At 43.3% G+C, this 12,300-nt stretch overlaps 1 protein-coding gene across 3 annotated transcripts in view; it reads left to right on the top strand.

Annotated features, from left to right (window-relative positions):
• Positions 1 to 12,300, top strand: part of CLYBL (citrate lyase beta like) — a 317,902-nt gene that overhangs the window by 175,196 nt on the left and 130,406 nt on the right. For all 3 annotated transcript variants that reach the window (XM_030922041.1, XM_030922042.1, XM_030922040.1), the window contains exon 2: positions 3,098 to 3,284. In XM_030922041.1, coding sequence (XP_030777901.1) covers positions 3,098 to 3,284 — 187 coding nt within the window. The remainder of the gene's footprint in view (positions 1 to 3,097; positions 3,285 to 12,300) is intronic.

Raw genomic sequence — 12,300 nt, 5'->3', positions numbered from 1 at the left:
GGTCTCGAACTCCGACCTCAGGTGATCTCCCTGCCTTGGCCTCCCAAAGTGCTAGGATTACAGGCATGAGCTAGCACTCCTGGCTTCTCAGGTCTTTTCTGAGCCTTCCTCTGGGCATCCATGGTCATTTCTATTTTCCCCTATATGTGTGTTTGTTTTTGAATGTCCTAGTCTTTAATATCTGACTTCTAAAAGGGAAAAAAGCAAAAAAGTAATGGGGGAGGTGCTGGCCCTTTAAATTACCTGGAGGTCACTTGAGCCCAAGGGAGAGGGGCTTGCAACATTGGAGGGAGATATAATAACAGTGGCTCTCAGCCTCTTTGTCTGCACTTCTGTGATCAGAACCAGCAATCAGTGATCAGAGCACAGATCCTTGATATTTGGAGGGTCAGGGTCTTTCTGCCCACCCTGGTTCCCTCAAGCTATGTGCAGTTTGCCCCGGGAACATGGGTACAGCTGCCTACCATGTGACTGAGAGGTGGGGGATGGGTAGCTGCTACTCTGCTAAGAGCTGAAATGGACCAAAATTAACTACTATTTAATATCCACGCCTTCCCTTAGAAGTTGCAAGCCTTCAATAGATTCCAAAATAGTTTCAAAATAGTTACAGCAAGAAGATTTTGCTAATGCAGTTGTCTGGGTGGGGAAGATTGCTGGTGCTTTCTACTCCACCATCTTCCCCCTCTCTTAGATTTTCACATGTGTGGTTACATTAAATCCTGATGAGTAGAGAATTTGCCCCAAACATTTCTTGGTATTTTTAGGGAAATGTATATGTTGCAAATTCTAGTCTCCGGTGTGAATGATAAGTAAAATGTGGTTGTTGCTGTTACATCATTATGTTTTTTTCCCTATTTTTAGATAAACCAGATATTTTCAATCAATGAAAAATGATGACAGATATTTCAGGCACTCTTCAATTAGCTGGCCATAATATGTTTTATATTAAATGAAATGTTTCATAAGCCATGTACACTTTTAAAATCCATCTCTATCTCACCATACCTCACATGTCACAGTGCTTATGTTGTGGCAAAATAACACCCAGACTCAAGTTTTTATTTTGTTTTATTTTATTATTATACTTTTAAGTTCTAGGGTACATGTGCACAACGTGCAGGTTTGTTACATTTGTATGCATGTGTCAGGTTGGTGTGCTGCACCCATTAACTCGTCATTTACATTAGGTATATCTCCTAACGCTATCCCTCCCTGCTCCCCCCTCCCCACCCAGACTCAAGTTTTAGAGTTCCTTACGGTAAGGTTGGCTACAAGAAGAAATGAGGGCCCCCACACAAACTTGCAAGGCCCCAAAAGACAGTGAGATACATTTTTCTTGAGATACATTAAGTCACAAGCACACTGATCATGGTGAAATGTTACAACCGTGCGAAGTATTTGGTAGTGTTAACTACTGATGTCCAGAGTTTTCATGAGGAATATAGCTGATATATATATATATATATATAATATATATATTTTTTAAGATCATGCTATTTATCTAGGGAGAGTAAAACATCAGTTTGCTAGAGTTTTAACTTTTCTTTCTTTTTCTTTTTTCTTTTTTTTTTTTTTTGAGACGGAGTCTCTCTGTGTCACCCAGGCTGGAGTGCAGTGGCCGGATCTTGGCTCACTGCAAGCTCCGCCTCCCAGGTTCACGCCATTCTCCTGTCTCAGCCTCCCCAGTAGCTGGGACTACAGGCGCCCGCCACCTCGCCCGGCTAGTTTTTTTGTATTTTTTAGTAGGGACGGGGTTTCACCGGGTTAGTCAGGATGGTCTCGATCTCCTGACCTTGTGATCTGCCTGTCTCGGCCTCCCAAAGTGCTGGGATTACAGGCTTGAGCCACCGCGCCCGGCCCTAAAGCATAGTTTTCACAGGATAAACAATGGACCAGGCAAGGGCGGTAGTAAGCCAAAGGAGCTTCTGGCCAACACCTTTTATTTCTAACAGAGACTGAACTTGGTATGGTAGGCAAGGGAAAGCAAGAGCATAGTTTAGAAGCAGGCCAGGGCTACTGACAGCTAGAGATTCTCCATTAATAACAACAGCAGCTGCTGGTACTCCTGCTACGCCCACCACCATTTCAAGTAGCTAAAATATCTGCCAGGCTTTGTCTAAGTGCTTCATGTTCATTATTTCCTTTAACTTAATCTTCTCAACAACCTACAAAATGAGTATTATTTTTATGGATGAAGAATCCGAAGTTACCAGTAATTAAGTTGCCTACAATTACAGAGGCATTCACTGTCCTTCCTACTCACTTAAAAAGAATCAGTCTATCTTGTCTTGTTAAAATTGGATGTGAATCACTGATATACCTCCTTTAAAAGATGTATTGGCAGGGCAAGGGCCATAGACTAATGCTTCTTTAGTTTTTTTTTTTTTTTTCAACTTTTTTACTTGTATGTATAATTGTAGATAGTATTGTTGTTTCGTACAGTACCTTTTGGAGACATTTTCTTTCCTTTTTTCTCCACGGATGCTATCTGGACAGTATAACAATACTAGAAATGTTTTCCAAGAAGAAATATGTATACCCTCTTTCTCTCAGAAGATGTCAGTAGACAGTCCTATCTGTTTTTTAAACCTCAGCCAAAATAACATTTAGTTCATTGATTATTTCTGCTATTATTGTTTTCTTAGTTTTTGTGTGTGATTGTTTTCCACCATAATTTTAAAAGATTATCCAGCCAGGCATGGTGGCTCATGCCTATAATCCCAGTGCTTTGGGAGGCCAAGGCAGATGGATCTCTTGAGCCTAGGAGTTCAAGATCAGCCTGGGCAATGTGACAAAATCCCATCTCTGCAAAAAATACAAAAATTAGCCAGGCATGGTGGCGCATACCTTTAGTCCCAGCTACTGGGGAGGCTGAGGTGGGAGGATCACCTGAGCTTGGAGGTGGAGGTTGCAGTGAGCTGAGATCACACCACTGCACTTCAAACTGGGTGACAGAGCAAGACCCTGTCTCAAAAAAAAAAAAAAAAAAAAGATTATCTATGTGTTCTATTTTAATTTTGCATTGAAATGTAGTTTTTCACAAGTTTATAAATACAGAAATCTCATTCTGGACTAACCCTAATCATGTGTCTTGCAGGAAAGTGTCTCTAGCAGCCGATGTCCCCAGACTTGGATATAGTTCCTCATCCAGTCACAAGTACATCCCCCGGAGGGCAGTGCTTTATGTACCTGGAAATGATGAAAAGAAAATAAAGAAGATCCCATCCCTGAATGTAGATTGTGCAGTGCTCGACTGTGAGGATGGTGTGGCTGCAAACAAAAAGGTAATGGCATGATTTTAGTATGAGAAAAAGAAAGAGATTGAAATTTGCTTCTCTTCCGAATAGTGACATTGCCCACTATTTGGAAAGATTCTACCGTACTCATCTTTTGCTGATTATTAACAATTCTTTGGCCTACTTTTATATAGGTTCTAAATGTGTATCTCTTTTCTCTGAGAGAAAGGAAGAATCCCACCAAAATGTATTTTAAAATCATGACCTTCGGTATATGAGACTGTGTGTATGTATAGATAAAAAGACAATCAGTTTTGGCCATGATATTTGCTGATCTAAGTAAATGAGTGACATCAGGGGTCCCCAATCCCCAGGCCACAGTACAGGCCACAGTACAGGCCTGTTAGGGACTGGACCAGACCCCAGGAGATGAGCCGTGGGTGAACAAGCGTTATGGCCTAAGCTCTGCCTCCTGTCAGATCAGCAGTGGCATTAGATTCTCAAGGAGCGCGACCCTGTTGTGAACTGTGCATGTGAAGGATCTAGGTTGCACGCTTCTTTTTTTTTTTTTTGAGACGGAGTCTCGCTCTCGCCCGGGCTGGAGTGCAGTGGCCGGATCTCAGCTCACTGCAAGCTCCGCCTCCCGGGTTTACGCCATTCTCCTGCCTCAGCCTCCGGAGTAGCTGGGAATACAGGCGCCCGGCTAGTTTTTTGTATTTTTCAGTAGAGACGGGGTTTCACCGTGTTAGCCAGGATGGTCTCGATATCCTGACCTTGTGATCCGCCCGTCTCGGCCTCCCAAAGTGCTGGGATTACAGGCTTGAGCCACCGCACCCGGCCGCACGCTTCTTATAAGAATCTAATTAATGCCTGATGATCTGAGGTGGAACAGTTTCATCCGAAACCATTGCGCCGCCCCACCTCCCATGGAATAATTACCTTCCACAAAACAGGTCCCTGGTGCCAGAAAGGCTGGGGACCACTGAATTAGATAATTCTAAAATTGTGGTGTCAGATTTTCAGAATGATAAAATGCAGCTAGGAAGTTATTTCTTCTTCTTACCACCAGGTATACTGAGTAGTGGTCTTCTCTCTTCTGGGATATGTGTCAAGAGAATAAAACATCGCTTTTCATGGATAAATCACCATTTTCTCTACTTAATTTACGGGAAATGACACATAGAACCTTAGTGGTTGTCTGTAGCTTCTGGCTTATTTCCTCATGGCCTGACCGAAGAGATGAGCCTTAGAAAATATCCAATTTGTAGGCCAGATCAGGTGGCTCATGCCTGTAATCCCAGCACTTTGGGAGGCCAAGATAGGAGCATCGCTTGAGCTCAGGAGTTTGAGACCAGTCTGGGCAACATAGCAAAACCCCATTTCTACCAAAAAAAAAAAAGGAAAAAAATTAGCCAGGTGTGGTGGCGTGTACCTGTAGTCCCAGCTACTCAGGAGGCTGAGGTGGTAGAATCACTTTAGCCCAAGAGTTTGAGGCTGCAGTGAACCATGATCATGCCACTGCACTCCAGCTTGGGCAACAGAGTGAGACCCTGTCTCCAAAAAAGTTTTAAAAAACCAAAATAACCAATTTGTAAATAGGTACAAAAGACTCTTACTGCTTGATTGTATAGTAGTTGCTTTTTATTTTGTTTTGCTCAACTTTGTTTTCTATGTTTTTCTAATGAACATGGATTCATTCAATAATTCGTTGAGATATATAAATCATGATAACAATAACTTACATTTGCGTGGAACTTTTAAAGTTAAAAACATGAGTTCGCTTGACCTTTATCTATCCAGGCCCTAGACAATGCGGTTGGGCTGGGAATGGGTCGTGGGAGGGGGGATGAGGGAGCTGGCTCTCTGGATTTATGCCTACTTGAAAGTTTCTCACCCCAGGTGACCTGAAACAATGTGGCTGTACTATACAATTTTCTGGATTAATTGCTTTTTCTGGAGTTTCCAGCAAATATTTGCCTTAATTTTGAAGAAAAAATTTAATTTCCACTATCTTCCTAATGGTCAAACTAAGGCTTTCCAAGTATTTGGAAAAGGATTAGAATGAGCCTGTGGAATCTGAAATGTCTACTCAACATCTTTGGCATGTGCCAAGGAAAATACTATTAATCTTTCTCCCAGAGATTAAAGTAAATAGGCCTTTTTCTGACGGCTATAATGTGATTTCAGTATGCTCCTTCCTATACCTCATGTCGTGCACTCCAGGATTAGATGCTAAATTCTAATTCCAGTTCTGTGTGACCCAGGGCAATTCACTTTACTTCTTTGCCTCAATTTCTTATCTATACTGTAGGGATGACAATATCTTCTTTTGTCAGGACAGGCTTTATTATGAGAAAAAAGTTGATAAAGTACCTGGGAGTAGCTGGATTTCCTATAGGAAATAGATTAGATAAATCCTGTAGTAATCATGATTAGAGGGGAATTTATTTTAGCATTGTAGCACAGTGAGCCATTAGGTGCTCTGATAAACTTCTAATTATAGTTCTTCACAAATCTTGAGGCTGTCCTCCAATACCCACCTGAGAATGTTTTCTGCCACTCCAATGAGTTGGGAATAGAGTCTGTTTCTGCTTTACATTTCCTTATTGTTTATCTGGGTTCCAAAGCCATCCTTATCTCCATAGTAGTAGCAGCTGTGCTACCACTTAGGAGAAACGTGAGGAGGAGCAGGGAAAGAAGAGCTGATGATGGGAAAGCTGTGCCCACCATCTTGAAGTACGTATGTCCACATAGTGTCTTTATTAGGACATTTTCATTCTCCTAATGCAGCTGGACATTGCAATGTGCTAGACACTGTTTTAGGCATCCTAAGCTTAGAGGCAGCTAAAAGTTCATTTAAAAAAATTTTTTTGGTCGTTCTGTTGCCCAGGCTGGGGTGCAGTGGTGTCATCATAGCTCGCTGCAGCCTCCATCTCCTAGGCTCAAGCAGTCCTCCCACCTCAGCTTCCTGAGCAGCTGGGACTATAGGCACCCACCACCATACCCAGCTAATTGTTTTATTTTTGTAGAGATAGGGTCTTGCTGTGTTGCCCAGGCTGGTCTTGAACTGCTGGACTCAAGTGATCCTCATGCCTCGGCCTCCCAAAGTGCTGGGATTATGGGCATAAGCCATGATGCCCGGCCAAAATTCTCTTTTTTTATCCATAGAAACTTCTGGAAAGCCAAGCTGGTCTTTGTTTAAAATAATAATAGGCCGGGCGCGGTGGCTCACGCCTGTAATCCCAGTACTTTGGGAGGCCAAGGCAGGCGGATCGCAAGGTAAGGAGATTGAGACCATCCTGGCCAACATGGTGAAACCCCTTCTCTATTAAAAATACAAAAAATTGGCCGGGCGCGGTGGCTCAAGCCTGTAATCCCAGCACTTTGGGAGGCCGAGACGGGCGGATCACGAGGTCAGGAGATCGAGAACATCCTGGCTAACACGGTGAAACCCCGTCTCAACTAAAAACTACAAAAAGCTAGCCGGGCGAGTTGGCGGCACCTGTAGTCCCAGCTACTGGGGAGGCTGAGGCAGGAGAATGGCGGGAACCCGGGAGGCGGAGCTTGCAGTGAGCTGAGATCCGGCCACAGCACTCCAGCCTGGGTGACAGAGCGAGACTCCATCTCAAAAAAAAAAAGAAAAAAAAATACAAAAAATTAGCCGGGCATGGTGGCGGCGCCTGTAGTCCCAGCTACTCAGGAGGCTGAGGCAGAAGAACGGCGGGAACCTGGGAGGCAGAGCTTGCAGTGAGCTGAGATCACGCCACTGCACTCCAGCCTGGGTGACAGAGTGAGACTCTGTCTCAAAAAAAAAGAAAAATAATAATAATAATAATCTTGGCCGGGTGCAGTGGCTCACATCAGTATTCCAGCACTCTGGGAGGCCGAGGCAGGTGGATCACTTGAGGCCAGGAGTTCAAGACAAGCCTGGGCAACATGGTAAAACCTCATCACTACTAAAAATACAAAAAATCAGCCAGGCGTGGTGGCCCACACCTGTAATCCCAGCTACTCAGGAAGTTGAGGCATGAGAATCGCTTGAACCTGGGAGCTGGAAGTTGTAGTGAGCTGAGATTGCCCCACTGCACTCCAGCCTGGGCGACAGAGCAGGACTCTGTCTCAAAAAAAAAAAAAAAGTTATTTTTTTCTTACAATCTTCATCTAGGACTTAATTTTATCTCACATATTTCATATCATAGCCCTAGCTTGTCAAGGTCTTTTTGGATTTTGATTTCATTATCCAACATTTATATCATCTGAGAATTTGACATGCACATCATATGATAATTTAACAAGTTTCTGGGAAATCTTGAAGAGATTGGGGCCAAGTGCTGCCCAAGCATGGCACGAAAGACTTCTTTTCCAGTTTATTGAACAGAGATGTACATAGTGCTGACGAAATGCTGGGTGCTGTAATTTACATGACAAGCCAATGAGGTGCTATGAGTACATTCCTTTTACAAGTAAGGAAACTGAGGCACAGAGCTATCCAGTTCATGAATTTATTTATTTATTTTTTCATAGATGGAGTTTTGCTCTTGTTGCCCAGGCTGGAGTGCAGTGGCGTGATCTCGGCTCACTCCCTGCAATCTCCACCTCCTGGGTTCAAGTGATTCTCCTGCCTCAGCCTCCCGAGTAGCTGGGATTACAGGCATGCACCACCATGGCTGGCTAATTTTGTATTTTTGGGAAAGATGGGGTTTCACCATATTGGCTGGACTAGTCTCCAACTCCTGACCTCCCGTGATCTGCCCACCTCGGCCTCCCAAAGTGTTGGGATTACAGGACACCGTGCCCAGCCACCGGGCCCAACTCAGTTCATGAATTCTACAATGAATGTGCTTATTCAGAAACCTAACTCTCCTAAAATCCAGTCTTTTCATGCAGATATTGCGAGATTTTCATCAAATGCCTTTTCAAAATGAAGGTATGTTCCTAATCTACTTGTCCAAAAATACCTTCTCCCCCCATACCTCCACCTAACCAGCAAAGTGAGGTAAATGAGACTTGTTCTTTTTTTTTTTTTTTTTTTTTTGAGACGGAGTCTTTCTCTGTCGCCCGGGCTGTAGTGCAGTGGCCGGATCTCAGCTCACTGCAAGCTCCGCCTCCCGGGTTCACGCCATTCTCCTGCCTCAGCCTCCCGAGTAGCTGGGACTACAGGCGCCCACCAGGTCGCCCGGCTAGTTTTTTGTATTTTTAGTAGAGACGGGGTTTCACCATGTTAGCCAGGATGGTCTTGATCTCCTGACCTCGTGATCCACCCGTCTCGGCCTCCCAAAGTGCTGGGATTACAGGCTTGAGCCACCGCGCCAGGCGAGACTTGTTCTTAAGGAACCCATGTCAGTACCTCATTGTTACCACCTCTTTGTAAAGTGTTGGAAATACAAAAATGCTGTACTGAGAATTTTCTTTCTTTCTCTTTCCTTTCCTTTCCCTTTCACTTTCCTTTCCTTCGATGGAGTTTCACTCTTATTGCCTAGGCTGGAATGCAACAGTGTGATCTCAGCTCACTATAACCTCTGCTTCCCGGGTTCAAGAGATTCCCTGTCTGCCTCCCGAGTAGCTGGGATTACAGGCGCCTGCCATCACCCCTGGCTAAGTTTTGTAATTTTAGTAGAGACGGGGTTTCATCATATTGGTCAGGCTGGTCTCGAACTCCTGACCTCAGGTGATCCGCCCACCTCGGCCTCCCAGAGTGCTGGGATTACAGGTATGAGCCACTGTGGCTGGCCTGAGAATTTTCTTTTTTGTTTTTTTTTGTTTTTTTTTGTTTTTTTTTTTGAGATGGAGTCTTGTTCTGTCGCCCAGGCTGGAGTGCGGTGGCGCCATCTCGGCTCACTGCAAGCTCCACCTGCTGGGTTCACACCGTTCTCCTGCCTCAGCCTCCCAAGTAGCTGGGACCACAGGTGCCCGCCACCACACCTGGCTAATTTTTTTGTATTTTTAGTAGAGATGGGGTTTCACCGTGTTAGCCAGGGTGGTCTCGATTTCCTGACCTCGTGATCCTCCTGCCTTGGCCTCCCAAAGTGCTGGGATTACAGGCATGAGCCACCACACCTGGCCGAGAATTTTCTATGTTACAAGTGCTGTATTACATATATTGTTATTTACATACCTTATCTCATTTACATATGTTATCTTATTCAATCCTTATAGCAGTGTTTTTAATATGTACAAGGTCACATTGCCGTTAAATAGCAGAACCAAGATTTGAATCTCCTGGAATTTTTGCCAGGAACCAGCCTCTAACTCACCTGCTCGTGTATGTTCTAATCCACCTTTTTCCTCTTTCTTGGAAAGCGAGTGCCTTGGCTTCTTTTTATCTTTTGTCAGCTTCCTGTTCTCCATGATCTCTCAAAGGTAACTGACAGGAGCTCTGTGTTCCCACCTGCAGACTCTTTCAGTGTCCTGGGATTGGGAATGTCATCCATTTAGACCTGGAGCTTCAATTCACTGGAAAGTCCAGATAAGCCTGAAACTTCTCAAATATCTCATATTCCCTTTTCTTTCTTGAAGTTACCTCTTAATCATGTTTCTTATTTGAATATTATTCTCTTGATGGAGGACAGAGAGACCATTTTTAGTGAGTTTATTTCTCAGTAAGAAGAAATCCATATTAAAACTCTTAATTTCAGATTATCTAGTTAGAGTCTGGCTAAACTGAACCATTTTTGCCTAATTCAGCTTTCTTGGCATTATTGAAACGTAGTCACTTCATTTTATATCTCATTTTTTTATTAATAGACTAATTCCATATTTCATTTGATTGACTCTGTGAAGTATGGGCTTATAATGAAAACAATAGGAGTTTCCACAAAGCAGTTTATAAGTATATAATACCTTCCAGCAGGCTCTAATCCTGTCCTGCTAATCCAATTTGTATTTAAGTAGCTCCTTCATGTCAAGGATGGCACTACCAGCTCACCTTCCCAAGCACGGATGATAAAAAGACTGCCTCCACTTCCTCTTATCTCCTCCTTTTCATTGTTAAATGCATGAGGAGGTGTGGGGCTGTCTAAGCCACTGCTTGCTGGGCCACAGTAAAATATGCCAAGTAATGCATCGATTTCTGATGTAACTCCATGACACTGGGTGAGGCCAAGAAAGTAGGTACCGAGGAGGAAGAGGCATGATTCCACGGCTGCCATTTCAGTTGAATAAATATTTAGGCAATTCTTTAAATTTATTTACTATTTAAATTTAAGTATTTAAATTTAAATACAAAAATGGTGGCAGATCCCCAACCTGGAGGAGACATAAGCTGGTGGTGAGAGTGGCAAAAAGTAAATAGCTATGATCCAGCAAAATAGGTCTATGAGAACATATTCCTTTTTTAATCATTTAGTTCTGAGTGGGTTTTTTTTTGTTTTTGTTTTTTTGGGAAGGGGTCTCACTGTTGTCACTTGGGCTGGAGTGCAATGGTATGATCTTGGCTCACTACAACCTCCGCCTCCCGGGTTCCTGCAATTCTGGAACTCAGAATTCCGCCTCAGCCTCCGGAGTAGCTGGGACTACAGGCGCCTGCCACGACACCTGGCATTTTTGTATTTTTAGTAGAAACGGGGTTTCCCCATGTTGACCAGGCTGGTCTTGAACTCCTGACCTCAGGTGATCCTGCCTCGGCCTCCCAAAGTGCAGGGATTACCGGCGTGAGCCACCGCGCCTGGCCAGTTCTGGGTGTTTTTTAATTGCCATTTGGTCTCTTGCTTGAAACATAACATACAAAAGAGTGCTTCCCAAAGTCTGTGATGAAGAACCAGTTTGGTTATCCAACCCATTGTGGATTGATACTTTTGTAAAATACAATACAAATGAATTGCTATAAAAATTAAATGCTGGTTGGGTGACAGCAATGTCGGGTGCTACAGAAGTTTCTAAACTGTTGCTCTCCAAGGTTGTGCTTAATCATAGTGGCATGGTAAGATTTCAAGGACCAAGAGTGGGCCAGAACCATACCTTGAGTATACCAAGGTGTGGTTTTAAATTTCCAAGTGTATGAGAGTTTTTTGGTTTTCGTTTTTTTCAATTTATCTTTTTTGTTGCTGAGCTCTAGCATAGTGGCATGGTGGTTAGAGTAATGTGATGTGAATGATGATGATTCTTTGAGATTTGTCGTTCTGCTTAATGACCGAATACATTAGCCATATTTTGTAACTCTTCCATGTGCTGAAGAAGAAAGTATATTTTGTATTTACTAGATGCAGAGTTCTATGTATTTTCTATCAGACCAAGCTTGTTAATTATGTTATTCAAATATACAAATCTTTACTGACTTTTTTCTGCTTGATGTGTCAATAATTGAGAGAGGCTAGTTGAAATCTATGCTCCAATAGAAAATTTACCAATGTATTTAGGTATATACACATTTAGAATTACTACATATTCCTGGCATATTGATTCATCTATTTCTGTGTACTGACCATCTTTATCCCTTATAATGCATTTTACTTTAAAGTTTATGTGGTCTGATCATAATACAACAACATCAACTTTCTTTAGGTTGGCATTTGCTCAGTGTATCATTTTCATTCTTTTGCTTTCAAAGTATTCATGTCTTTGTATTTTAATTATGTCTCCTATTTTTAAAAAATTTCTATATCCATGTTGACAATTTCTCTTTTTTTTTTTTCTGAGACAGAGTCTCACTCACCCAGACTGGAGTGCAGAGGTGCAATCTCGGCTCACTGCAAGCTCTGCCTCCCAGGTTCACGCCATTCTCCTGCCTCAGCCTCCCGAGTAGCTGAGACTACAGGCGCCTGCCACCGTGCCTGGCTATTTTTTTTTTTTTTTGAGACATAATCTCAGTATGTTGCACGGGCTGTAGTGCAATGGTGTGATCTTGGCTCACTGCAACCTCCGCCTCCCAGGTTTAAGCAATTCTCCTGCCTCAGCCTCCCAAGTAGCTGGGAATACAGGTGCCTGCCACCATACCCAGCTCATTTTTGTATTATTGGTAGAGACAGGGTTTCACCATGTTGGCCAGGCTGCTCTCGAACTCCTGACCTCAGGCGATCCACCTGCCTTGGCCTCCCAAAGTGCTGGGATTACAGGCGTGAGCCACTGC

Source organism: Rhinopithecus roxellana, chromosome 18, assembly GCF_007565055.1.
Source record: "Rhinopithecus roxellana isolate Shanxi Qingling chromosome 18, ASM756505v1, whole genome shotgun sequence".
In the NCBI taxonomy this organism is placed as follows: domain Eukaryota; kingdom Metazoa; phylum Chordata; class Mammalia; order Primates; family Cercopithecidae; genus Rhinopithecus; species Rhinopithecus roxellana.
Note: the sequence above shows the minus strand (reverse complement) of the source record. Positions and strands in the feature narration are given on the sequence as shown.